A 26,152-nucleotide genomic window follows, 5' to 3' on the forward strand; every position below is an offset into this window, starting at 1 on the left:
TTTCAAAAGCACTCAAGTATTTACCAGACTGTTACAACACATATATTTATTGATGATGGATTAAGATGATTCCATGTATTTGATTTTGGAAGATCGTATTATTTTTCTATGCAGCTAACCAAGTTAAGCCAGGTCACAATATTGTTTACTTTCAAATATATGGAAAAAACTCTCTCATTAGCATATAGAGTTCCGTCGTCATGGTACATCATGTGACGTAACATCTCATCGGAGGTGTATAAGGGAGAGATGAGTTCAGTTTGTCCACTTTCGTCCAGGACGGCACACAGATAGCAGCATATCACAAGCTCTCCTCAACTTTTACAAGTCACCAGCCCAAACAAAGCTTCAGCTACCTGTTCACATCGGATACGTGGTAAGTAGTCGCTGTTAGTGGTCACTTTAACTCTGAAAACGAGACACAAATGAAAAAAAAATTCACACTGGACTGCTCTGTCAACATGTTTTGGTCTGTAATGTTGTTTCGACACACAACTCATGAGTTTTATGACTGTAGTACTTGTTACTTCAAAATAATAGGACTTAAGTACATGTACGTAGTGTTTCAACAAGTTACTCAAGTAAAAGTAAAAGGTATTTGGGAAAACTAGTTCTCAAGTAAAAGTAATTATAGAGTAACTGTCTGGACATAACAACTAATTTGCAAATTGTAGCTAGGAGTGATAAAATATTTCAAAATGCACATGGTGTGTTCAAAGGCCAGATTGTAGACAGTGTTATTGAAACACCATAAAACATGTTTACGTGTTGTAGTAGTTTAAAGTGCAAAATATAATGTTGGCTCTTAAGTATGTTGAATTAAAATGTATTTGTGTGTTTTTACAGATGTCCATGCACAACAGGACAATGAAATCCGAAGTTAAGGTGTTGGGTCATGTGGCAGCCCAAACTGAAGCCATATTGGAAGACCGTATCAATATGGACACTGATAGAACCACACGGTCACTGAACTCTCCTGCCAAATCAGGGCCTTTTCCAAGAAAAAACTATTACTCTCCTCGGGACAATCCTTACGCCAGACCGGAGAGCCCTCTGCAGGTGGCAAAACAGGCCAGTGGTGAAAGAAAATCACCTATCGCCAGCACCCCAATGGCGTCTACATCAAAGGTACACTCCCATCCCACACAGACAGTTTCACACAGGACACAGTGCTATTCCAACTTTTGCTAGATCTTTCTTCATATCAACCTTAAAACTTAATATCAGCCTTAAAACTGTAGTTATGATGTGTTGTTTTTTAACTCTAGAAGTTATAACCCATTATATAGTGCACCTTTAAGTTACGCAAACTAAAAAAAAGTATTTGTGTGTTTTCACAGATCCAAGAAATGAAAACGCCGCTTGATGAGTTGTCAGAGTATGATGACGTGTTTATAGCTGAAATTGAAGCCATTTTGCATGACTTTATCATTAAGACAACTGAGAACACATGGTCTCCAGCGAAACAGGGGCCCTCTCCATCGAAGGTAAACTCCCATCCCACACAAACAAGTTACACATAGAAACAGTGCTATTCAAACTTTTGCTAGGGATTTCTTTATATCAACCATAAAACAGTTGTTATAATGTGGTGGTACATCGGTTAAAGTGTTTTGGGTTTTTTTCTGTAGGAGTTGGAACCCGTTACAGAGGAAGAGAAGGAGATGGCAGCTGAACTTGAAGCCATGATGAACGGCTTTATAAGTGAGGACACTGAGAGCAACTCACGAGCACTGGACTCTCCAGCAACACCAGGGTCCTCCAGATCACATGGGCCTTCTCCAAGGAAAAACTTTTATTCTCCTTGGAATAATCCTTACTCCCGACCGGAGAGCCCTCTGGAGGTGGCAAAACAGGCCAACGGTGCAAGAAACTCACCTAAAGCCAGTCCCCCTCCGCCCTCTGCATCGCAGGTAAACTCCCATCCCACACAGACACTCACACATAGGACACAGTGCTATTCAAACTTTAGCTGGCTTTTTTTTATATCAGCCACTATTTTTTTCCTTGATGTTAACTTTTGGTGCTCTAAAGTTGCATTGTGTAGCTTTTCTGGTGGAGGTTCTGTCAAATGCTTCTGGAGATGTTATTGCTTTATCTGGAATGTTTCACAGTATGGTATTACACCTTTCTATCTTCATGGAGACCAAATCGGACCAAGTTACAGGTCAGGTCTGTGGAGAGGCAACCCCGCTCACAGTCAGAATGCCTGTTTTCATTTTTGAGCTACAAAACTACCTGTAGTTTAATAAATGTAAGGTAGAGCTGATTAATGTCACACTGTGGAACATTTGAGGCAAAGCAATGACATATCTATAGAAACAAGCAGGTGATGAACCCCCAACCAAAAAAAAAGTGACGTAGTGCACTTTTAAGTTATACAAATTAAAACAAAGCATTTGTGTTCTTTTACAGATCCAAGAAATGTCGATGTCGTCGGACTATTCGACAGACACCGATGAGGACACGATGGCAGAACAAATTGAAGCCATGTTGGACGGCCGTGTTAGTATGGGCACTGGTAATGAAGTTCCACCAACATCTCCTGTGGACTTCCAGATGCCATCAGCATTGCAACACCAAACTGCTGAATATTATAGGGCTCAGAATTCAACAGAAAATTCTGCCCTGGAAAACACCACACCGTCCCCAATGTCCCCGGTGATAGCAGGCCCATCATCACAAGTTGGACCTGCCCCAATGAGAAATTTTTATGCTCCTTGGAACAGTCCACCATTCTCCAGACCAGCTGCACCAACAGGAGCATTGCCTATAGCTCGTCACGTTGAGCCAGCAACATTGATGGTCCACTCCAATCCTCCAGAGAGAGTCGTACTGTCTAACATGAGGAACAGTCAACCAAACTGGAGCCAGTACCAGCAAGTGCCTGGACCATCTACACAAATGGCAAATCCACAAATGCCATGTGCAATTGTCAGACCCTCAAATCTTTGTCCAGTTACAATCAATGGGAGAACAATGTTCCAGATAACCAGACCAATAGGAACAACCAGTAATACAGCCCAAGCAGCAGTCAATCGTGACAAGCCATACATCAAAAAACCTCCTAATGCCTTCATGCTGTACAAGGCTGAGCAGAGGGAGCTTATTATGCAAGAATTTAATATAACCAATTCGGCGGAGGTGAACAAAATTGCTGGGGCGAGATGGACAACGCTCTCAGACAATGAACAAGCCCCATATTTCGAGCAGGCAAGAGTGGCTAAGAGGGAGCACGAGGCCAAGTTCCCAGAGTGGTCCGCCAGGGATAACTTTGGGCGGAAGAAACGGAAAAGCAACGCAACAACACCTGCAGCTTACATCCACCCCGCAGCTCCAGCAGGTCCCGCTCAGTCTTTATGGAACTACCGTGCTACGATGGGACCACTGGGTTATAATCGATCAGTCCCACAAATGACTGGATATACCAACCCAACAACAGTTCCGACAGCTCCCTTTCGGACCGTGTACTACAACCCAGAGATGATGGTGGGTCCGACCTACCAGCCAACAAATATTAAGTGAACAAGTACACGAGGAAGTAAAGGAGATGAGGAGGCGAGGACATGTGATGAACATGTTATGTTGTAAATAAAAGTTTTCTGTCAATCAGTCTTTGTGTAAATTGATGCATTTCTACCCAAATCCAGACCAGTCATTAATAATAATAATAATAATAATAATAATAATAATAATAATAATAATAATACAATTTATTTATTATAACAACATAAAAAAATTTAAATACTATTCAAACATACAGTTAAAAACATACAGTTAAAGTGGGACAGTATTTTAATTGATTGATTTATTTTCTTATTTTATTTATTGGTAAAGGGACAGTACATATTAATGAAGATTAAAAATGTAAACATGTAAAGATTATAGCCAACGTGGCTAATTTCCATCTTCAGTCCCTCGGCAGGTTGATGTAAAATCATCTACAGGACAAATGAAAGTACAACAACAATCACACAAAAGTACACAACACCAGCACACTCACTATACATACAATTAGTTTCAAACAGTTCATTTGAAGTTCAAAGTCAAGAGTTTAAGAGTTAAACCAAGAGTTAAACCAACAACCCCTCAAAATAAAAGAAAATGTAAATTGGTTAAAGATGGTGACATATTTTACTATTGAAAAACCACCGTTTTAAAGCTTTAAAAAATGCTGCCAATGTTGAAAGTTCTCGTATATGAGCAGGCACTGTGTTCCATGTTTGACCTGCTCGATGAGCAAAAGAGAGCTGTCCCAAAGCACTTTTCCTAAACTTCACAGAGCAGTCGCCTGTAGAGCTGCTCTCTTTAAAGGGCTGCAGGTGTAGCCCAGGATTGGCCAGGTGTTATGGCTTTCCACCAATCAGCTTGAGGAACCAGGTGCCAGCTGAACTGAATCCTCCCAGCACAGCAGGGGTCTGGAGATGGAGGCTTACACACACACACACACACACGCACACGCGCACACGCACGCACACACACACACGTAAAAACAGGCTAATCACATGTATTTCCTCATATTTATCCATTTTATTTTATAGTTCATATTAAAACAAATTAAAGTGTCTCTCAAAAAGTATTTCTTGAACATACAGTATATAAAACCAAAAGCCTGAACTCTGCTGAAAACCACATGCGATTAGACCTCTTCATTAAAAAGCCCCACGTGCATCATTAATTATCAGAAATTAGCTTATGAACAGTGTTAATAAAGTGTATCTTGATCCAAAACAAATACAACATTCACATAAAAAGGTGCTTTCATACTGGTTCAAAAATATACAAATAAATTCTTCAGCAGTGCTCTCAATACAATTTATCTGATATTCATAAAATGTTGTTTAAAAAATGATTAACTGCTACATGTACACTTAACTATGAAATGCAGCACCCTCTAGAGTCCACCACCTTAAACTGTCCTAAGATAAATTCAACGCCTCAAAACGGTTCTTTGAAATTACATATCAATATATTTTTTTTACATTTCTACATGTATACTTTCTGGAATTTTAAAAATGAAAATGTAACACTTAAAAACTTTTGTATTATTTTTCTTCTTATATTTTTATTGACTAATTAATTGACTCTTGCCTCAAATGTAACACTTTTTCTGGACACTCAAAGATGCTTTACGAACAATAAGGAAGCAGTAGAAGATGAAAGAAATCATGAGGGATGAGATAGGGAGGGGCTAGGATAAGGAGGGGCATGTAGGTGATGTAGGAGTAGGTATTGGAGGTATTGGATGTGGAACTGTGCGAGGAGACAGTGGAGTTGTTTGAGGACAGGAGTGATGTGTTCTTCTCTCGGCCGTGGGTGAGGAGGCGGGCGGCAGATTTCTGGATGTACTGTACTTTTTTGGAGGTGGGTGGAGGGGAGACCGTAAAGAAGGCGATTGTAGTTGTCGAGTCTGGAGGTGATGAAGGCGAAATTATGGATCATGTTTTGGTGATGTGGTTTATGTGGGCTCTGAATAGGAGTTATTCATGCTTACAGGAAGACGTTGGAAACATGCGAATGACGATTTCTGGTGTAGTTAGAGACACTGGGCATGTCGATCTATAATAAAAACTGGATAAAGCGTTCTCCCTCTGTCCCAGCTCGAGACCAACTAGTGGCTGCTCCAGGTACTGCAACTCCTGGGAGCTTGGGCCCAGAAAGAATTCTCCCATAGAGGCAGAGCACTTTTTGGGAATTCAAACTGCCCATGTTCAGCTGAGAGAGCATCCACAACTTTCACAGAGGTCAGGTTTTGTTGGGATCCTTTTCTATTTTCACAACATAAACTTTTAAAATTTTAAAAATCCTCAAAGCACCTAAAAGTTTGCATTGTAAGACGTACCCTAGCCCCACTTGGAGTCTGTGCTAGCACCGCTCCAGCAGCTCTGACTCTGACTGGTCCAAACACACCACTCCGTGCTTGTTTCCAAACGACTTCTGGTTTTGTAACGTAAGCGTGAATAGAGCCCATTAGAGGGATGCCAAGGTTGATTACAGAGGGTAAGCGGATAACGGAGTGGCTATCAACGAAGAGGGAGATGAGTAGAGGGGAGGAGAACTTTGGGTCCAGTGGTAATTTAAGTGATGCCACCAGGAAATGTTTTCAAAATGAGCTAAAAAAAAATGTATTCAATATAAACAAACAAATAAAAAATATGTACGTTTAATGCTACAGTGGTGCATTCCAGGTAAAGCGATATGCAAAGCAAAACCTCCCATTTGAAAAGTTGCATACTGTAGTGATTCGAACATGATTATTCCTTTTTTACAATAAATGAACTGCATCTAGCATAGCACCTTTTCAAGATCAAGATTTGTTTTATACACGTGTGCTATATTTGTTAATTTTTATCGTTTGTAGGTGCACTTCTTTGGACACTGTAGCTTCTTTGTTATTTACCAGCACTCCATTATCATAGCCATCTGCGCTCACCCATCCTTCTGACATTTTACGCTTTGTTGCTTTGTAGCTGCCTTGCTTGGCTTCGAGTGGCTCCACCAAATCTAAACTACCGTCTTGAAGCATCCTCCTTTGACTTTTCTTATCAACGTGCACGGCTTTAGAAATACTATCGCCTTTGTTGTTTTTTGTTAGCGTTCCATTAGAATAGCCGTCTGAGCTAAGTGAGTCTCCGCCTCCCTCTGACCGTCTTTGCCGCCTTTTCTCCATCCCTTTCTCCTTACCAAGCGTATTTCCCAAATTTAAACTACCATATTTCTTCCTACCAGAATGCACAACCTGTTCCGAGGTCCCGTTTTGAACCAGGACTAGCCCGGGCATGTTCGCCGCTTGGTTTCCCGTTAAGAGTATTGGATTGGGGATTTGTGGTTGGACCATATATTGCATGGGCACGGGTACTGGAGACGTGATGTAGTAGATTGGCTGTTGGGCCTGTTGCAATAGCACATTCTGACCTAGAGGGGGTGCTAAACTAACTACAGCTGGCGGGCTCTGGGGAATATGTTGGCTGACTATTTTATGCTTTTCCTTGCTTTGTACAGAAGAAGTTTGCTGACTACTGCTATTGGAATTTTCAGAGCTCTGTGGAAGAACGGTCGATTGTTTTGATTGCAACGTCAGGTCAGTTTTGGTTTGTAGCAATGTACTTCTGGATGTGGAAACAGTTGGGACAATGGACGCAGTGGGCAGATTAGGTTTGGCCAAAGGAACAGTGGGAGGAATGGTCGGAGTGGGAGGGCGAGGTGGTTCACAGATTTCAGCGAGCGTCCTGAACTTGAGCTCCAGGTCGTCCAGAAACCGAAGGTCATCATGGGATCCCTGGATGCTGCAGGCGCTCACCGACCCCGCTGGTGACCCCTGACCTTCGTAGTTAAACACCAACCGTTCCTCTGGTGGGCTGTCCATAAGAGTAATGTGATTCACCTTCTACAAAAACAAACAAACAAAAAAAAAAAAATGTAGGTAAGGGATTCTTCTGGAAAATATGTATAAGGAAGTCAGTCTCTGCTTGAGTCAGACAGTGATTCAAAGATGGTCTGTATTTGCATTTCAACTTTTGAGTTCTGATAAAAAAGGGCCAACGAAATGCAATATGGGCCAAGAAGTGGACTGAAGAAGTGTGACGTCACCTATAGCGTGGGTGAAGCTCATGAGACTAGCAGTTATAGGTGCAAATTTAGAGCCAGGTCCATAATAGAAATGTGAATTTATTTACAGACAAAATAGCTAAATAAAAACACCAGGATCAGTGTGAGTCAATTGGAGTCGATGAATCTGGAAGCACCCCCATAGTCACTTCCTATCTGGAAAACGGCATCTAGCGAGCCAGCTACTGTATGTCCATTTATATATAGTCTATGGCACATCATCCTTATTAGCACTGAGTGGCAGAGCTATGATCAGGGCTGTCTTTCTTTGCATTTTTGCCTCAATTTTGTCCGTAGAGCTATTGTTTTATTAAAATTAACTTCAAATTAACTATGGCAAAATGGAAAGTGGCTAAAAAATGGAAAGTTGCTACTCTGAGTACAGGTTCCCACAGTCATGGAAATCCTAGAAAAGTCATGGAAATTTGTAAATTCCGTGGAAGTTTTGGAAAAGTCATGGAATTTCAGTATCTCTTTCACACACCTACAGCATTCTGTTAAGTTATCATTATGCTATTATGATTATTTCCGAACATATGTGCTTTCTCTTTAAAAGAGGCAATAAATGCACTGACAGTATTTTGAATGTTAAAAAACTATAATACCGTAAGATGAGTGGAAAGGGTTAACATTTCATATTTAGTCCTAAAAGTCTGATCAATTCTAGACATGTAGGGTGCCATAAAGTCATGGAAAATTCACTTTAGATCATGAAAAAGTCATGGAAAAGTTTTAAAATTTTGTCCGTGAAAAAAAGTGGGAACCCTGTGTGTAGAATAGGGACTGCATCCCGTGTCCTAGGCAAACAGGGACATCTGGTCACTAGATAAATATAATGAATAGGTGTGCATTTTTAATCGAGCCAGAGGTAAAAATAGTAACTTAACAAACAACACCAACCAACCTGTGAATAGTATCCATGGATAAACACATCAGGAAGTACGAAGCCCTCCATTTTGTCGACCTGAAACCTCTTCGCCATCAGATGATTCCTTTCTTCATGACTGACCTCTTCCACAGTCCAGCCCCTGGCATCATATCCATTCCAGTCCAGTCCCTGGCGTCGTGATGCAAAGTCGGTCTCGGTGGAGATGTAGCGGGAGCTGTAGGCATGGGTCGTGTTTGCTTGGGTGGTTGTATGATAAGTGTTTGGGCTGATAGGAACTATAGAAACTGGAGAACTGAGAAGAGGAACGTCCTGAAGTGAAAAAAAAAAAAAAAAAAACATATGGAAGATTATCCTACCAAATTACAGTATAACAAAACTTAAAATGTTGGATTGGAAAACATGAATTAACATTAAAACTCTTTTCTGGCCTTGGGAAAAGCAGTTATTTGAGGAAAAACTTTGGACTGTTGCAAACCAAAGCAAGTAACCAAATCAAGTAATTAGTTCTGTTTTTCCCATTTACAAGACAGTACAGTACAGCGTCTTTAAGTTCATTAAATGTAAAATCACTTCCACCTTTCACATATCATTAGTGGTAGTGTTAGTTGTAGTAGTAGGAGTTGTATAGTCACCTTGTCTTCTCCTTGGCCCTCCGTGTGGTAGACCATTAAGTTACCTTCTTTGGATGAGGGAATTTCAAAAAAAGCTTTAGCCTTTTGTCTTGATGCGTAGGTGCAGGTGGCGAGGGAGGCAGCAACTGCAGCACACAACATTCATGTCACACAAAAAACACATTGAAATCTTAAATTAATTTTGTAGGACAGTACTTACGGAGCAGTGCCAGGAGGGCCAGGATCACCACACCTACACCCTGTGGTCCTAATGTGGCTGTGGACTCCTTGACTGAAGCCTCCTGTACCAGGAGAGTGAGCTCTGACTCACAGCTGTCCACGCCCTCACACGAGCACACATGTACCTCCAGGTTCAGAGGCTTTGGACAGGACAGGCCCTGCTGGTCCAAAACCTCCAGCCAGATCTGGTGGACCTCTCCTGTCCAGAAAGGAGTGGAGGAGTGGAGAGAAGCATGGGTACCTGTGCAGAACAAAGGAAGCAGTTCGTACTGTATTAGTACTAAGATCTTAGGAAACTTTCACCATTCATACTAATAAAAACATGTAGTCAAACTGTATAATGCATTACAGCAGAAGTGTTATTCCCTCTAGCCTGCCAGAACCATTTCTACCAACTGAACTGTAGTAGACCTAGCACTAACTGGAAATTTTAGTGGCAATAAGAGAAATAGACTAAAGCTATGGTCGCAATAGTACTAGCATTATTAGTAATGTTTAAAGAGTATATTCCCCTGTTTTCTTTTTCTATCAATTTCTAGAGCATTTTATATAAAAATAATAATTACTGTGAAACTACAAGTTCAAATGTTACATACCATTAATAGGATGAACCGTCCACTCCCCCCATGTCTTCTCCGTCACCACTCTGAAGGAGAAAGGGGCTCCATTGGGGTCTTCATCTACGTCATATCCTGTGACGTTGACCACATGGGTGTTCTTACACACAAACTCCAGTGTGGAGGTCAGGGTGGGGCAGTTATCATTGAAATCCCCCACCTGCAGGGCTAATGTCCCGGTGGATGTGGTATACGGCACCTCTGTGACACAAAGGGAACTGTTAGTTTCTTAGGATGGAGTAAGACCACAGTTTTGTTCTGTAATTATGTAGTTGTTCAATATCATACAATTTTTTATTTTTTTTTACTTCAAGTTGAGTAGCTCTGTGTGTTCTTTTTACTCTACCATTAGTCGGACTTTGTATTCTATACAGAGAAAAGCAAGGAATCCTGTTGTGCCAAGATAAACTTCTACCTACCTTTGGTCATGGAGAGTATTTTGGCATAGTACGTCCCATTGACCACAAACGGAGACTCTCGGTCTGGAATCTTCTGGAGTTTGATTTCTGCAGTGTCTGGGTCGACAATTAGCAGGTTTTCTGGATCATACTCTTTAGCATATCTGCAAATACAATAGATTTACAGAATGAGTACTTCATGTCTTTGATGATGGGTTATTACACGGTAGGAAGCTCCAAAAAGTCAGTTTAGCAAAATACCACCTAGTAAACTTTATCATGAACACTGATGAAATCTGACAAATTCATTTCTTACATGACATTGTCCGCTGGTTTTCCTGTCTCATCATTTGTGGCCTGGTACACTGCAATGACCCTGTCCTCAGGCAGCTCCTCTGGGTTCTCTGAGACTTGCACCGGCATCACCTCGGGTTTGAAGCTCGCTCCCTCGATCACGTTCTCCACCTCGATGTTCACGGCGTACACTTTGCCTTTCACTGGTCTCTTCTTCTTCTTCTTCTTGGTCGGGTCTGTCCCACCTCCAGAGTTTGGAGCTTGTCCGGTATTTGTTCCCGGTGGGTTGACCCCAGCACCTCCTGTTGCTCCACCTCCTACATTAACTCCTGTATCCAGCCCCGCCCCCATACCTGTCCCTGCCCCAGCATTCACCCCTACCCCCATATCTACCCCAGTGTCTCCATCACCCCCTCCATCACCTCCTCCATCGCCCCCTCCATCACCCCCTCCATCACCTCCTCCATCACCTCCTCCATCGCCCCCTCCATCGCCCCCTCCACCTCCCCTCCACCTCCCCAGAGTCAGCCCCTCCACCCGCCCCAGCGCCTGGTCCTGCAGCTGGGGCAACATTGTATACTACGACCCCAAGTTGGATGTCAGGGTTTTGTTCATAGTCCACAGGCTGTGAGAAGAGAAAAAGAAGACACATGATGTTTTAGTCCAATGGAATAGGAGGATAAGATTGTAAGATGTTGACTTTGGGGTGGAATGGTAAAGATGGAGATGTGATTCAGAGTCTACAGCCTCTCAAACTGTAACCCTATTCCTAAAAAATCTGGGAATATGACATTAAAACGATCTAAAGTCTGAAAGCATTTTAGAGTTTGATGAAGTTCAGATGGACGGGCAGGGGTCTAGTCCATGGGTGATTGACAGGTTTTAAAAGAAATATAGAAACTTGTGAGCCACATATCATGATATCTCCATAATGGTACCATATTCATTTTGTCTTAAATTTCTTTCAACTGACAATCACATCTTTGGGGCACCATTTTCTGAAGCTATTTTGACACAGTAAATAATTACAGTACGATCATTTAGGACAGGTTAGACTAAGCTACTAGACCTTTATTCATGTTCAGATTCTCAAAAAGATACACTAAATATTCAATATTAACTTCATCAAGGACGATTTGAAATAACGTGCTGTAAAAATGATTGGTTATGGTAATTTGTGACACTTTACCTGGAAGCCTGAGGGGTCAAGAAAAAGTTGTCTGAAGGCCGCATTTGGCTCGGGGGCCATAGTTTGGACCTGCCTGATCTATACTGATGTTGAATTGTGGCTGTTTCATATGAATAGGCCCAGTGATTACAAAGGTTTTAACCATAAACCAGGTAAACAAATCTGCAATCTGAGAGTTAAACAGCAGATTCCACCATAGACTTCTAAACCATCCTCCAGCTCAAATTTAAACTATAAGTATTTGGTGTCACGTGAACACAACCCATACAAGCAAGACATACAAACATAAAATCTGCTTGACTGACCACTGAGCAGCAAGCATGCATTTAGTTTTTAGTATTTATTTAGTTGATCCTACCTTCACCAGCTTGAGGATTCCTTCGTTGGTAGCAGGGTCTGTTGAGATGCTGAATGTTCCGTCTTCATTTCCGGCGACAATGTCAAACTCAGCGAGCCAGTTTGGCGTCGGCTTCTCGTCCTTGTCCAGAGCCTGGATCCTCAAAATCTCTTTATCTGCGTCATTCTCTTTGATTTGTGCAGAGTACTATAATCAACATAACAAACTATTTAACACCTAGAGAACTAAATCACAGATAAAAATAACATATTATTAAAACTGCAGTGTTAATTGAAATTTTGTTGTTGTTTTTTTAAGATGGGTACTGCAATTCTCATTATTCTATGTATAATGCAAACTCAACCTTTTAGAGCTTTTATTTTTTTCCTCTCACCATTTACTTACCCAAAGTTGTACTAAAATCTTTCCAAGTTAAAATTACTTAAATTAAGAACATTTTATATTGATTTGAGTTAATTTCATAACAAGTAAAATGATCTACCAATGGAATGGAAGTCTTGTTTTAGCTGAAAATACACCTAGTTACACAGAAAATAAGAAAAAACAACAACTCTTTGTACTATCCATTGACAGATAATTTTACTTGTCCAGTGAAATTGACTGAAATCAAGTTAACTCTTCTTAATTTGAGTAATTGGACTTAATTACTGAGATATTCCTTTTTCCAGTGCATGTTTGAGCAATCTTTAATCACATATTTTCAAGGCACCATATTGCTGATAAATCTCAGTTTCAGTCTCTTGCATACACCCACTGCTCTGTACTTACTTCATTCTCCATTTTTAATTTTCATAAACTGAAATTATTGCATAATGTTTGTGAAGTTGTAGTGTAATCTTTTGTATCCTGCTTTTGTATATTCATGAAAGATGGCTGTTTGGGAGCACGGGTCTCGGGCTGCTAACTGTAAGGAGGTTTCTCTGTCCAGGTATGATAAAAGCAAAAGAAAAATGTTATACTGTCAACCGGACAAAAGTTTCAGAATAGATTTTTTTTTGTTTTTTGCTGTGTAAGGAGGGTTCAAATTAGCCTGATTCATCAGCCGGTTTCACTTCGTGGAAAGCATTAGGATTCATTCACTCGACGGTAGGCGGGTACTTTTTTTTTTATATAACCAGTTGCTGCTATTTGGTTGTGACGTATGTAATGCACCAAATTCCGTAGGAAGAAGGGCAATCACGTCTTTCCCCTTGATAAAATTCACCAAACATTCTCTTTGTTCTGGTTTTAAATTCTCAATCTCAGGAATCGTCGCCAACACAGAATGTATGTCTTCGTCTACATCCATCTCGACCGCTTTGTTTACTGTTGTGTTGTACCACAAAAGGGACCCAGACAGGCGCAACGACTTTGACGTCATGGCTTCACAGCTCTTCGCTGATTGGCCGGTGCACAGTCTACACCTTCAAGGGTTCTTGCAAACCGTGTAGTGTATTTGGATTCCTGACCTAGTCACTGGAGAGAAATGAAATTGAGCAGAGAAACTAGGTGGTGCCAGCCTTGCTAGTTTCAAATAGTGCCTAAGAGAGATCGCAAGATTACTCAAAACATGCTTGGATAGCATCTAAAACTTTTTCAGGCATTTTGTTGATGACAAAGTTTTAACATGGAAGAAAGCTCCAAAAAGTTCCCTCTTTAATATTAGAGTTAGTCAGAGCTTGCTGCTAGTGTTAGATCACTCATTAGGGACTTGAACAATCATGGACATTTAACTAAAGTAAAGTGATTTGAGATCATACCGAGTCCTTCTCCAGAGTGGGTACATTGTCATTGATGTCGGTGACTATGATCTTGATTGTCCCTGTGGCTGATTTGCCTCCAGGACCTCCACCCATGTCCACGCCTTTCACTGTCAGGGTGTAGGAAACCTGCCTCTATGGACAGACACAAGAATCAAAATCATTCTTCAATACTGGGTGATATGAAAATGTATTCATCCAGATTTCTGAAGTAATTACATTTTCAGACATTAAAAACAAAGATATGGTGTAACCCTTTATTCATCCAGGAGTGGCTGAAAGTAGACAGGGTTTCAACAGTGGATTATCTGGACACTGTTTCACCAAGAAGCCATTTTCGATTGATGAAACTGGCTTGAAACACAGAGCAAGTTCCCAGTGTTTCAAGCCAATTCCATCAATTGAAAATGAAACGCCTTGATTGCAAAAACAGTGTCCAGATAAGCCCCACTGAAACCGTCTCCACATACAGTGTATTAAGTAAAATAGTCTAGGTGGAATGCCTATAAAAAGCTATAAAAATGTTGTGAATTTTAGCCATTTTGAAATTGTGGGTTCGGTGTACGAGGTGATTCTGATTCTCGCCAGAATGCTTGATGTGAATGGGCCTGGAGCTTCACAGTTCCCTTTAATCAGACGAAAAATGAAAATAACCAGTACTGAACACATTCACAAAGCTCTCCTGGTCTATATTTTACTCTGCAGGATGATTCTAGTGGCCCAGCAGAAGTTGGATCTTTGGGACAAAAAGTCTCCAAAATTTGATCAGAGGTGCAAATACTAACTGCTTAAACTTTGTGTACCTCTCTGTCCAGTAGGTTTTCCTTGACATAGATAGCCCCAGAGTCTTTGTCGATGTAAAAATGAGGTTTGTCCTCCGGGGGCTCCTGTTTGATGAGACTGTAGGCGATCTTTGCGTTCAGAGTTCCAGCTTTGTCTGCATCCTTGGCTGTAAATGAGCCCACCAGAGTGCCTGCAGTAACACAATGCATTTTAATCACACAACAAGAAGTGTCTTTAAACTGATTTATGGTGAACCTTGATCATTTTATTGTGTGGGGTTCAGTCTACCTCCTGCTGATCTCCATGGTGATGTAATTGTTTTGCATAGAATGTTATACAATATGGCATTAAGCGTCTATTGTGTGTCTCTTTGAAGAAAAGCAGTACGTGATGACGTCAGGTAAAATAAAAATAAAAATAGGTCAGCTCTATGGTGAGGCCCCTCGTCACAGTAACATGTATTTCACTGTATTAGGGTTTGTCAATTATTCTTTTTTTTTCTCAGTGAAAACACCTGTAATTAAATCTGTGCAAGACAGATGTGGTTACGAGTCTTGCACCGGACCTGCAAACAGATGTTGAAATAGGCGGGTTTTAATGTTAAGAAATTTTACGAGCGGGAGAAAAATACTTGACGCACATCCAGGACATCTGTTGCCCTGGAAACAAGTTCCATTTCCCGGTCTTTAACTGGAACGACGCACTACGCTGAGAGAGACTTTAGTGTTTTATTACATATAATCCATCAGCGGAGGTGATACTGGTGTAGTTGTGGTGATTGGTTTGGCAGTTTCAGTGTGTTTATATTTATGCTAATGACACTGCTTAAGTCCTGGTTTAGTCCTGGTTTAGTCCTGGTTTAGTCCTAGACTACTGGGCTGTTGGACTAATGGGCTGACCCAGGTTAATGGACGGGTGTGGTCCTGTATTGCCCAGGTGCAGGTCTCCAGAAATAGACCTGTGCAGGACTCTGATGGTTATGCCCATAATGAGGAACATTCAATATAAAGCAATTCAAATTTTGTGCTTAACTCAACTACTAGAAGCTAGGGACTTCGATGGTAATTTTGGAAAGCACCAGTAGAGTTTGTTAGTATGAAGTACAATTAAAAAGAGGCACGAGCTCTCACACAATAGAAACAGTAACTTTCAAGTCAACAAAAGGTACAACTGCAAGCTTCAGGCTATACTCTGTGCAGCAATTACAACAATGGGAAACTTAAGTCAGCCTGCATATTTAAGCTGAGCTCTTCTCAAGGGTGTAGATTTGCACAGGGACGGTGGGGACATGTCACAGCCAATATTTGGGGAAGACAAAATAGTCCCTAATATTTGCAATTTTATTTTAATAAACAAAAATATAAATTTATTCTGATATTTTTCCAAACTCAACAGTATTAATTTAACAGGTTTTGGTTCACATTTTGTTTATTAGACGTTCTGAGATGTATTCAGTGATATGACCACAGGGTTACACCTGCCGCTATTTCATTGGCTGCAGCAGAGTGATGTCGTTAGTGGTGCCAGGAGCCTAAACTGGGGAAGTGGCAGGACATGGCCACACCTGAAGATGTCGGCTTGAGCAGGCGTGAGTGAAGACGCTGCGCACCAAACTTTGAAAAAATGTTCAAATGGGACTTACTTGGCTTCATCTTCAATTAAACTTGCCTTATAATGAGTCACCACGGAAAAAGACTGATTATCGCCACAAGTGCACCTCCCAAACGGAGCCCTACTCTACTGACAATATTCCATGGAAAAATGTACAGACATTACCTCACCAATATCTCATCACCAACAAGCAAAGGGAAATCTGCTACAAACTTCTACATCTATCCTCCAAAGAATCATCTTAGAAGGGCAACGCACACAAACTTTACACTTTGTGAACTGAAAAATGAAACCACCTCTAACTTATTTTGGACCTGCCCAGACTCTGTGTGTTTTGGGAAAGAATTCATAACACATATTCGCAACTTCTTATCCCATTTTACCCTTTCTTATCAAGATGTGCTGGTGCGGGGGGCAGAGACCAAACCTACTTCTCTTAAACACTTTGGAAATATAGACAGACTAATAATAAAAGATGTGAAACTTAAACGTGTGAATGAAACACAACTTTGGGTTTGTTTTTGAGGAGGTGACAACGTTATAACATCACAAGAGTCATTTAGTGTAACATAGGATCTTTAATGTTTTTATATTGTGTTGAAAGCACTTTGATCACTTGTGTGTGTGTTGTTTGATTTGTACCTGTGTGCAGACTGAAAGTGGTGTGACAGGTTGAGCGTGTGCATGTAAACAATCTTTTATATGTCTGACTTTTGTGTGTGTATTCTGACCTGGGAGGCTGCTCTCGTTCACAGACAGGGGGGGCCTACTGGGGAACACTGGGGGACTGTCGTTCACGTCCTCCACTTCAAATATCAGCATGATCTCTTCCTCCGCTATAGAGCCATTAAGGTAACGCGCCACTCCTTTGAGCTGTAACAGAATATTCACACATAATCATAGCCTATATAGCATCAACACACCCACTTTCTATGACCAATTCTCCCATAAATAAAACATCAAATAAAAAGAAGGCATGCCACTTGATTACACATCATTAAATGGTCTACAGCTCAGAAATTCCCACCAAATAACATGGGAATTATCTAGCGTGGAGGACTTGCTGCTGCCTGTCAAGACATTTCTTTGTTTTTGATAAGCTTATTAAAGGGGGTTCTATGTTTTAAAGGTGCACTATGGAACTTTTCTCAAGCAAACAATTAATCAAGATTTATTTGTATAGTGCCTTGCAAAAGCCAGAAGGTGCTTGAGGTGGTTCACAGGACAATAAAAAACTGGAAAAAAATAAAATCTTAAAATACACAAATACAAAGACTAAACTAACCATAACTAGACAGCAAAAGCATGCTAAATACATGCGTCTGTAGTTGAGACTGAGTAAACAGATTTGTTGCAGTTGTGGAAGTAGAGAGTTCCAAAGCTTTGGGACAGTGACAGCAAAGAAACGGTCCACTCATTAGTGATGTGTGTAATGTTCCACAGTATGTCATTAAACTTGCTTTAAAGCTACAGTTTGTAATTAGACTGGCCAACCCAGTCTTGTATTTTCACATAACGTCACTGTAGAAGCTTTCTACACGACTGCAGTCTGTACCAGCTCTGGTCTTACAGAAGAAGACCAGGGAGCACAGGTGAGCTTGAACAAAGGCCAGGTGAGGGGACGGAAAGAAGATTTCATCTGTCATCTACTGGTGAAAAAAATAAAGATGGTTGCTGTAATTCAATTATAGGTGTCTTGCTATAAATCATACTTTACTTATTACTTATTGTGAGGGGGGTCACCTCACCACAGATCTGACCTGTAACTTGACGAGGTAAAGCCACCTTGTCTCTATAGTAGCAGATATGTCATACTGTGGACCATAGCATGTTTGGCAGTCAAGCCTCCTCTCTGTGAACGCGTCAGGGGCTTGTATTTTCTGACGTGGTGATAGAGAATCTACATCAGCAGATTACAGGTTCAAATCTCACAATAAAGCTATACTTTCCTACATGTCTGCACCAAATAACCATTCTCAGTGGCTTTGATCTGCTTCAATCAAGCATGTGTGAAATACAGAGGACCAGTCCTAACTACTCACAGTGTAGTTGTCTATGTCCTCTCGGTCCAGAACCTCGGTGACGTAGACCATCCCATTTTCGTCCACGACAAAGCGGTTGTAGGGCCTCTGGTCTGCACCAGGGCCTGTCAGCGAGTAATGCAGCGGCTCTTTAATGTCCATGTCTGACCTGATCTGCAGGAACAGTTACACACAAAAATATGAATGTTAATATCATCCAAATAAAAGAGGGCGTTAACCTTGATGATCTGAGATAAATACATGGGTATTGAAATGGAACTCAAAATGCCAGTAGAGGGCATAATGGCTCCATCAGACAGTAGACAAACCAACCACAACCAAACCAATCTCATAGATGAGTTGAGAATTTTTATTTGAATTTCTAATTGTGGAATTTTAATTGTGGATGATTTACGGCTGATAAAATGAAAAACAGTAAGCAGTTCATGCAAACATGTATGTAAAATGTTCAAGTTAAAAATTTCCAAATGTTTCACATTTAACTTTTACATGTGTACTCTCTAAAATAGTTGACTAATGGAACATAAGCTCTTTGAATGTTAAATAAAACCTGAATTACAAATACAAACTGCATTTTCAGAATTAGAAAAAAACATTTTTGCAAAATATTTTGTCAAAAAATATGCGTAAGTGTCATGCACAAGAGCTTGTTTTGTTTTAAAAAGAATTACCCTACATGAGTGTGGCTCACACAGATAAAGTCAGATGGTGATAAAATGAGAGCTGAGGTCTCTGTTACCCGAGTGATGGGGGTGTCTCTGTAGTCATCATTCTCCCTTAACTTCTTGGATGGGACGAGCCAGTGTCGGCGGTGCCTCCTGCGCGCTGCCGCTCCAGTGGAGCTCATACTGGACAGGATCTGCAAACAGTGTGAATAGTACTTTACAATTGGTGTAGAGATTCAGATTTTTCCACATTTTTTGTAGTTAAAACTTAAATAAGTCAGAGTTAGAATTAGAAATGAACATTTGTTAAAATCTTTGGAAGCTTTGATGTTGGTGCTACTTTACGTGGGAACCTTTGTCCTGAAGAAATGTAAATGTATTTTATTTAACCAGAACCACAATGCCACAAAAAAATAAAAAAATAAGTTATTTTGATTAATAAAACTGTCACATGTACAATTTCTCTTTCTTAGAATAGATTTTCATTTCAGTTTAATTTTTTGATTTTGTACATCGGGGAGAGAGGAGAGAGCGACAGTCGAGGATTATGTTCTACTAGTCATTCTCCTCTGGCGTAACAGAGCAGCTGCAGACATGTTCACAAATTCTTCTAATTTTTCCTGCTGTGACACTTTTGGCATTAATCATTTTTGTTATTTTATATAAAAAAACAACAACACTTAATAATAAAATCATTGTAGTAAATAGTTGGCTGAATGCCATACTGTGAAACACTGAAGGCAGTGATGGTCATGAAATATACGCACAGAAAATATGTTTTAAAATTTTCAGTACTATATTCTGATACAGTTAGTCTTTCATTTCAGCACTGTTTTTTTCTTTTTTCTTTTTTTTAATTAAAAACGAAACAAAACATACCGGTACTATTCTGATCCTTATTAACATTACGGGTGATAGATAACAATTTATGAATGGAATTGCCTCTCATAAAAATTATAACCTCCATCATTTTTTATTTTCACTTATAATCTAACATATTGACATCATAGAGCATCGAGAGGGAAGTCCGCTCACAGGAAAAATGCATGTTTTTAAATCAATAAAATCCAGACCCTCCACCAGAAAAGTTACAGACCGCATCTTTAAAGTATTATAATTGTATAAGTTGGTCATATAATGTAGCACTCACCAGCAGAGTCATCAGAAAATACATTGCCACAGTAGAAATATAAGACATCCTTGTTGGCCCCGGTTGCCCCTGAACCTAACCTGAACCTGCTCTGTCTCTTCCTCCTCCAGACTCGACAACTGGTCTGAACCTACGACTTCACCTCTGGGATACTTCAGATGACACAGGGCACTGCCTCTCACCAGTGGGGCATTCTATTGGCTAAGGGAGCAGTGATTTGCATACTACCAACACAAAACAAACATCATCAGATTACCCGCTCCACGTACCACACTGAGGGTAGAACAAAGGGAAGTGGAGGAGAGGTGTACTACTCAAGGTGATTATATTTACAACTAAACACTCAACTATTAAATGTCCTGTCCTACATTTGTCTCGCCCCATTACATCACGCACCAGTCAAAAGTTTGGACTCACTCTTTCATTTTATTTTATTTTATTTTTTTCAGTTTTCTGTGACATTAGGCAGATTGACAAACTGATTCATATAATGCTCCCTACAACTGTACAACAACTCACCCACTGCACCAGACTATAGAGGGACAGATAATACTCCCTACAACTGTACAACAACTCACCCACTGTGCCAGACTATAGAGGGACAGATAATACTCCCTACAACTGTACAACAACTCACCCACTGTGCCAGACTATAGAGGGACAGATAATACTCCCTACAACTGTACAACAACTCACCCACTGTGCCAGACTATAGAGGGACAGATAATACTCCCTACAACTGTACAACAACTCACCCACTGTGCCAGACTATAGAGGGACAGATAATACTCCCTACAACTGTACAACAACTCACCCACTGCGCCAGACTATAGAGGGATAGATAATACTCCCTACAACTGTACAACAACTCACCCACTGCGCCAGACTATAGAGGGACAGATAATACTCCCTACAACTGTACAACAACTCACCCAATGCACTAGACTATACAGATAATACTCCCTACAACTGTACAATAACTCAACCACTGAAGCAGACTATAGAGAGACAGATAATACTCCCTACAACTGTACAACAACTCAACCACTGCACCAGACTACAGAGGGACAGATAATACTCCCTACAACTGTACAACAACTCACCCTTATGTCACAGATAATACTCCCTACAACTGTACAACAACTCACCCTTATGTCACAGATAATACTCCCTACAACAGTAAAACAACTCACCACTGCACCAGACTATAGAGGGACAGATAATACTCCCTACAACAGTAAAACAACTCAACCAATGCATCAGACTACAGAGGGACAGATAATACTCCCTACAACTGTACAACAACTCACCCACTGCTATAGAGGGACAGAGGAGACAATACTCATACAGGCTCCTACAGCTTCACTCAAACAGTGACAGATACAGGATTATATTCATACCACACTCCATATACTTGTACAACAACTCACCCTTATGCAACGTACAGCCCTATGTCCTGTCAATCAACTTACTGGTTTACTTTATGACCTCTTTCTAAATAGCTGAGATTTTTTTACTTATTTGTACATATATATATTTACTCTTTGTTATTATTATTATTATTATATATTGTGATTGGTCAATAAAGTTTGTCTATGTATAAGTTTAAGTCTAAATGTATGAATTATGTAGTTAAAAAAAAAAAAGTTAAAGAAAAAGGATAACCAAATTACCAACTTAATAAGAGTTACTAAACGTTTATTTTCTTTGCTACATATTCTTACTTTATATATTGTGATGTCTTTTGTATGTTTGTCAAATGTAAAAAGTAGTACATAAAAAAACAAAAACAAAAAAAACAAGAGGGTGAGTCCAAACTTTTGACTGGTAGTGTATATAAGCAGCTCTTGTCCTTCGAGTACTGTCTGTGTCTAATTAGAAAGCATTTTATTGTCTGATAATTAGGAAATGTGTGTTTGCATGCTAATTGTTGTTAGCTTTACTGTCTCAAACTTATGTGGAACAAAACAAAACTCAACTCTGGGTATGTTTTTGATGAGGTAACAGGATTCTAACAAGACTAAACGCTCACAAGAATCAATTTTGTGTAACATAGGATTTTTAGTAAACTTGAGTTTGTTCAGGGACACTAAACCAGGGGGTATTTTAAAGAAGACAAGTTGTGATTTTGTCTGGTGAAGAGTTATAATCTATGACACCTGGAAATCATTCTGTAATATTTTGGATATTTTAAATCGTAATATTGATCTAAAACAACTAAACGATCTAAAAGAAACAAGTCTGCTGATTTCCAGGTTGGAAAATTGTGGTGCCCAATGAAGTATTAGGAGCTGATTCTCTCTTTTTTGTCTATTTTGCTCAACATGTCTCATGTCATGGAGAATATCTGATTTCCCTGCTATACTGTGATGTTTATATTGTGTGTCGTGTCAACAGTTGCCAACTTTGGCAATCTGGAAAAAATTCCAATACCTCCAAAATCATCGTCTCCATCTTTACTACAGCACTGAGTTTCACAGCATAATAACTCTGAGAGCCGAGAGCTTGTGTTCTCAACACCAAGTTTCAGTCTCCACCCTCTCTATAGGATCTTTATGGCTCTTGGAACAGGGCCAAAGTCTCAGACCTGCTTCACTGTAAAGACTGGGGTTTACTTCTCACTATCCCAGTTAGAGAGCTATAAAGGCCAGTCAGAGAACTGAAGGAAGGACCTTCTGGCTGTGAGGTGAGACTGTACACCTGTGTTAAAGTCAGGTGCTGCCGTTGTCCACCTGCCGCTGTTAGACTTGATGGCTCAAACTCAGACGATAAATGACAGGGCTGTTCAAATACACCCAAACAACATCATTACCACTTTACAAATCATTTTTATTAATTTTGTCATTTCAAAACAACTGTTCAGGTACACAGCAATTTTCTACACAGCCAAGGAATGTTGTCTATACGATGTGAAAAGTTTATACACTGGTGCTGTGTCTTAATGGTTGGCATCCAAACATATGAAAAGACCATGGAAGAGAACTTCTGCACTGAAAAAGTCATAGAATTTTATTATTAAACTGGTAATGCAGCGTGGCCCCAACACTGTCCTGTAGAACAGGATTTGTTATTTTACTACTTGATAATAATTGATGCTTCATTCCTAATGGTACAGATGACATTTGATCAGATATCAGAATTGTAATACAAGAAGAATTGTTAAATGTTTTGTTTTATTGCCGAACAGTGGATGAGTCTCAGACTTCAGATAGTGGTTTCCACAATGTTAAATAAACGACTTCTTTAAAGGGGTGACTGTGCCTAGTGCTTTCACTGCTGTCATTAAATATAAATGCCAGGTGGGCATGTGTAGACCTGCAGCGGGGTGTATGCAAATGAAGCACTTCCTGCTCAAGGCCTGCCCCGGTAGAACTGAAATGGTCATGGATCATCGACAATCAGCACTGCCATCAACAACAGAAGCGTTTAATTCAACATGTTGTTGAAATTTAGTATTTGTTTGTTTTATAAGAAATTAGTTGGAAAGTTGGAAATTACCCTGAGGCAGTGAACTCAGGTGTGTCACTTCCATGGAAGAAGATTGATCAACACATTTTTTGTTGACAATCACACTCATGACTTCCATAGAAGAATCAGTGGCAGTTTTGTGATTGTGTTACAAAAGGTGTGTTTCTTTTTTAAAAATCAGTCAATCAGTCAAATTTGATTTGTATAGCACATTTGAAATGTAGCACAACGTGCTTCACATGCAACAGAAAATGATATTAAAAACAACAAAACATCAACAACCCCAACCCCCTTGTGGGTACAACAATTTAAAGAGAAACATAAAACATAAAGCTGCTAAAGGTTATAGTAAAAATAAAAATGGAGAGCTAAAATCAGATGTAGACTAATATAGTAATGATAATTTAATTGAAAACAAATCAACAAAATTATTATTATTATTATTAGGCCCGAGCGCCATGGGGGCCTATTGTTACTGTTCATCAGTGCGAAGCACTGCGGGAAGGCGTGCGCACAGCACACGCAACAGAGCGCGAAGTGCTCTCCCCTTTCCAAACACACTCACACTCACATGTCAGTGACTGGTGCCCGCTGACATGGCACGGTAGCATTGCCCGTGGGCCGCGATAGCGGCCTAATTGTTATTGTTCACCTCAAAACGTAACGTAACGTAACAGGTGCGTTACTGGACGCGAGCCCTTTCCAATGATATATATATGTGCCACCATAGGTGGCACTATATTGTTATTGTTCTGTTTTTTCTTCTTCTTATTATTATTATTATTTTCCTCACCCCCCTGAGCAAAGTTCACACGCTTCCCACTGACGAAAACTCATGAAATTTTGCACAAAATTCAAGATCGCCAAAATAGGAATTTACAAATACTCCACATCAAAAAACCTAAAAAAAAAATGGCTCAACAGCGCCCCCTGCAAAATCAAAATACATTGCAAGTGGGACAGGTTAGTTGTTAAAAGCTTTTTTAAAGGTCAAATGGTGTTGCCATGGCAATGGTCAAAATTTTGCGTTCGTTTTTGCGGCTCGCCATCAAACTTCGACGAGTGATAATTCGCACAAACTGTGGCTGATTTCACTCAAACTTTAATCGTTGGTGGACACCCCGACCCTGAACAGATTCATATAAAAAAATCTAAAATGGGTGCAATAGCGCCCCCTAGAGACATTGCATGGAAGTGCAAAAATTTACTTTGTTGTAGACATACAAAATTTGGCACACACATTCGTGACATGTTCTCGATCAAAAAAGTCAATGGCGCCCCCATGCCATTTCCTTTTGTGTTGCCATGGCAACACAACAAGCCAAACATCGGTCCTCGCCAATAGGACGCCCGACAAAAAGTTTGGCGTAACCAAACCAAATTTGGTACACAGATGCGCCATGGGAATAGGAACAAAAAAGTATATTACGCAGTTACTAGACAACCAACAGGAAGTCCGCCATATTGGATCGAACGTGCAACCTGGCGCCGAAGGGACAATTTCCTGTCCTTGTATTTGAACAAACTCGTCCTAGGGCATTTGACCCAGACTCACCAGAATCATTCTGTATCATCTAGACAAGTGGGACATTAAAAGTTGTTAAAAGCTTTTTAAAAAGTCAAACGGTGTTGCCGTGACAACGGTGCAAATTTCAGGTTCGTTTTTGAGGCTCGCCATCAAACTTTGATGACTGATAATTCGCACAAACTTTGGCCACTTTCACTCAAACTTTAATCGTTGGTGGACACCCCGACCATGAACAGATTTATATAAGAAAATCTCAAATGGGCATGATAGCACCTAGGGAAATTGTATGGGACAGTAAAATTTTACTTTTTCACAGACATACAAAATTTGGTAGACACATTTATGACATGGTCTCGATCAAAAAAGTCAATCATGCCCCTCATGCCATCTCCCATCGTGTTGCCATGGAAACAGGCCAGACATCTGTAATTGCTAATGCTAACAAAAACTTGTACCAAATTTCGTACACAGATGCACCATGGGAATAGGAACAAAAAAGTATATTGTGACCACGCCCCCCTGCCAAACCGGAAGTCCGCCATCTTGGATTTAAAAAACATCTCAACACATACAGAAACTGAGGAAAAAGGGGTAGGGTTCGGTTAAGATTAGGGGTTAGGGTTAGGTTCGGGCTAAGGCTAGGGTTTGGAATTTGGGTTAGGGCTAGGGTTCGGTTTTGGGTTTGGGTTAGGGCTAGGGTTAATTTTAGGCCTAGGGTTAGGGCCACAGGTAGGAGTTCAGGTGGGTTTAGGGGTTAGGGTGAATTTAGGAGTTAGATCAAGGGGTAAGGTGCAGTCGTGGGGCACGGCATGTGCAGGGCTCTGCGTGGTCAGGGTGCGGCGTGGCGTGGGCGCGGCGTAGACTCGAGCGAGGGCCGATCATCGCCGCTTGCGGCTATATTTATTTATTTTTTTTTTTATTTTTTTTTTTTATTTTTTTTTTTTAAACAAGCAATTGTTTCA

At 40.4% G+C, this 26,152-nt stretch overlaps 1 protein-coding gene across 1 annotated transcript; it reads right to left on the reverse strand.

The window, feature by feature from the left end:
• Nucleotides 1-4,344: 4,344 nt before the first annotated feature.
• On the reverse strand, nt 4,345-20,309 carry LOC110154912 (desmoglein-2.1-like). The gene is made up of 15 exons (XM_055165246.1): nt 20,195-20,309; nt 19,119-19,238; nt 18,380-18,532; nt 17,069-17,210; nt 14,747-14,916; nt 13,944-14,078; nt 12,205-12,390; nt 11,207-11,282; nt 10,680-11,160; nt 10,385-10,527; nt 9,945-10,166; nt 9,329-9,589; nt 9,130-9,254; nt 8,513-8,806; nt 4,345-7,387 (listed from the first exon to the last, which is right to left on the reverse strand). The coding sequence occupies exons 1-15, from the start codon at nt 20,240-20,242 to the stop codon at nt 6,320-6,322; spliced, it is 3,624 nt and encodes a 1,207-aa protein (XP_055021221.1). The 5' UTR covers nt 20,243-20,309; the 3' UTR covers nt 4,345-6,319.
• Nucleotides 20,310-26,152: the final 5,843 nt, after the last annotated feature.

The sequence above is a fragment of the Boleophthalmus pectinirostris genome, unplaced genomic scaffold, assembly GCF_026225935.1.
Source record: "Boleophthalmus pectinirostris isolate CB_2022bp ecotype Guang Dong unplaced genomic scaffold, ASM2622593v1 HiC_scaffold_7, whole genome shotgun sequence".
Lineage (NCBI taxonomy): Eukaryota > Metazoa > Chordata > Actinopteri > Gobiiformes > Gobiidae > Boleophthalmus > Boleophthalmus pectinirostris.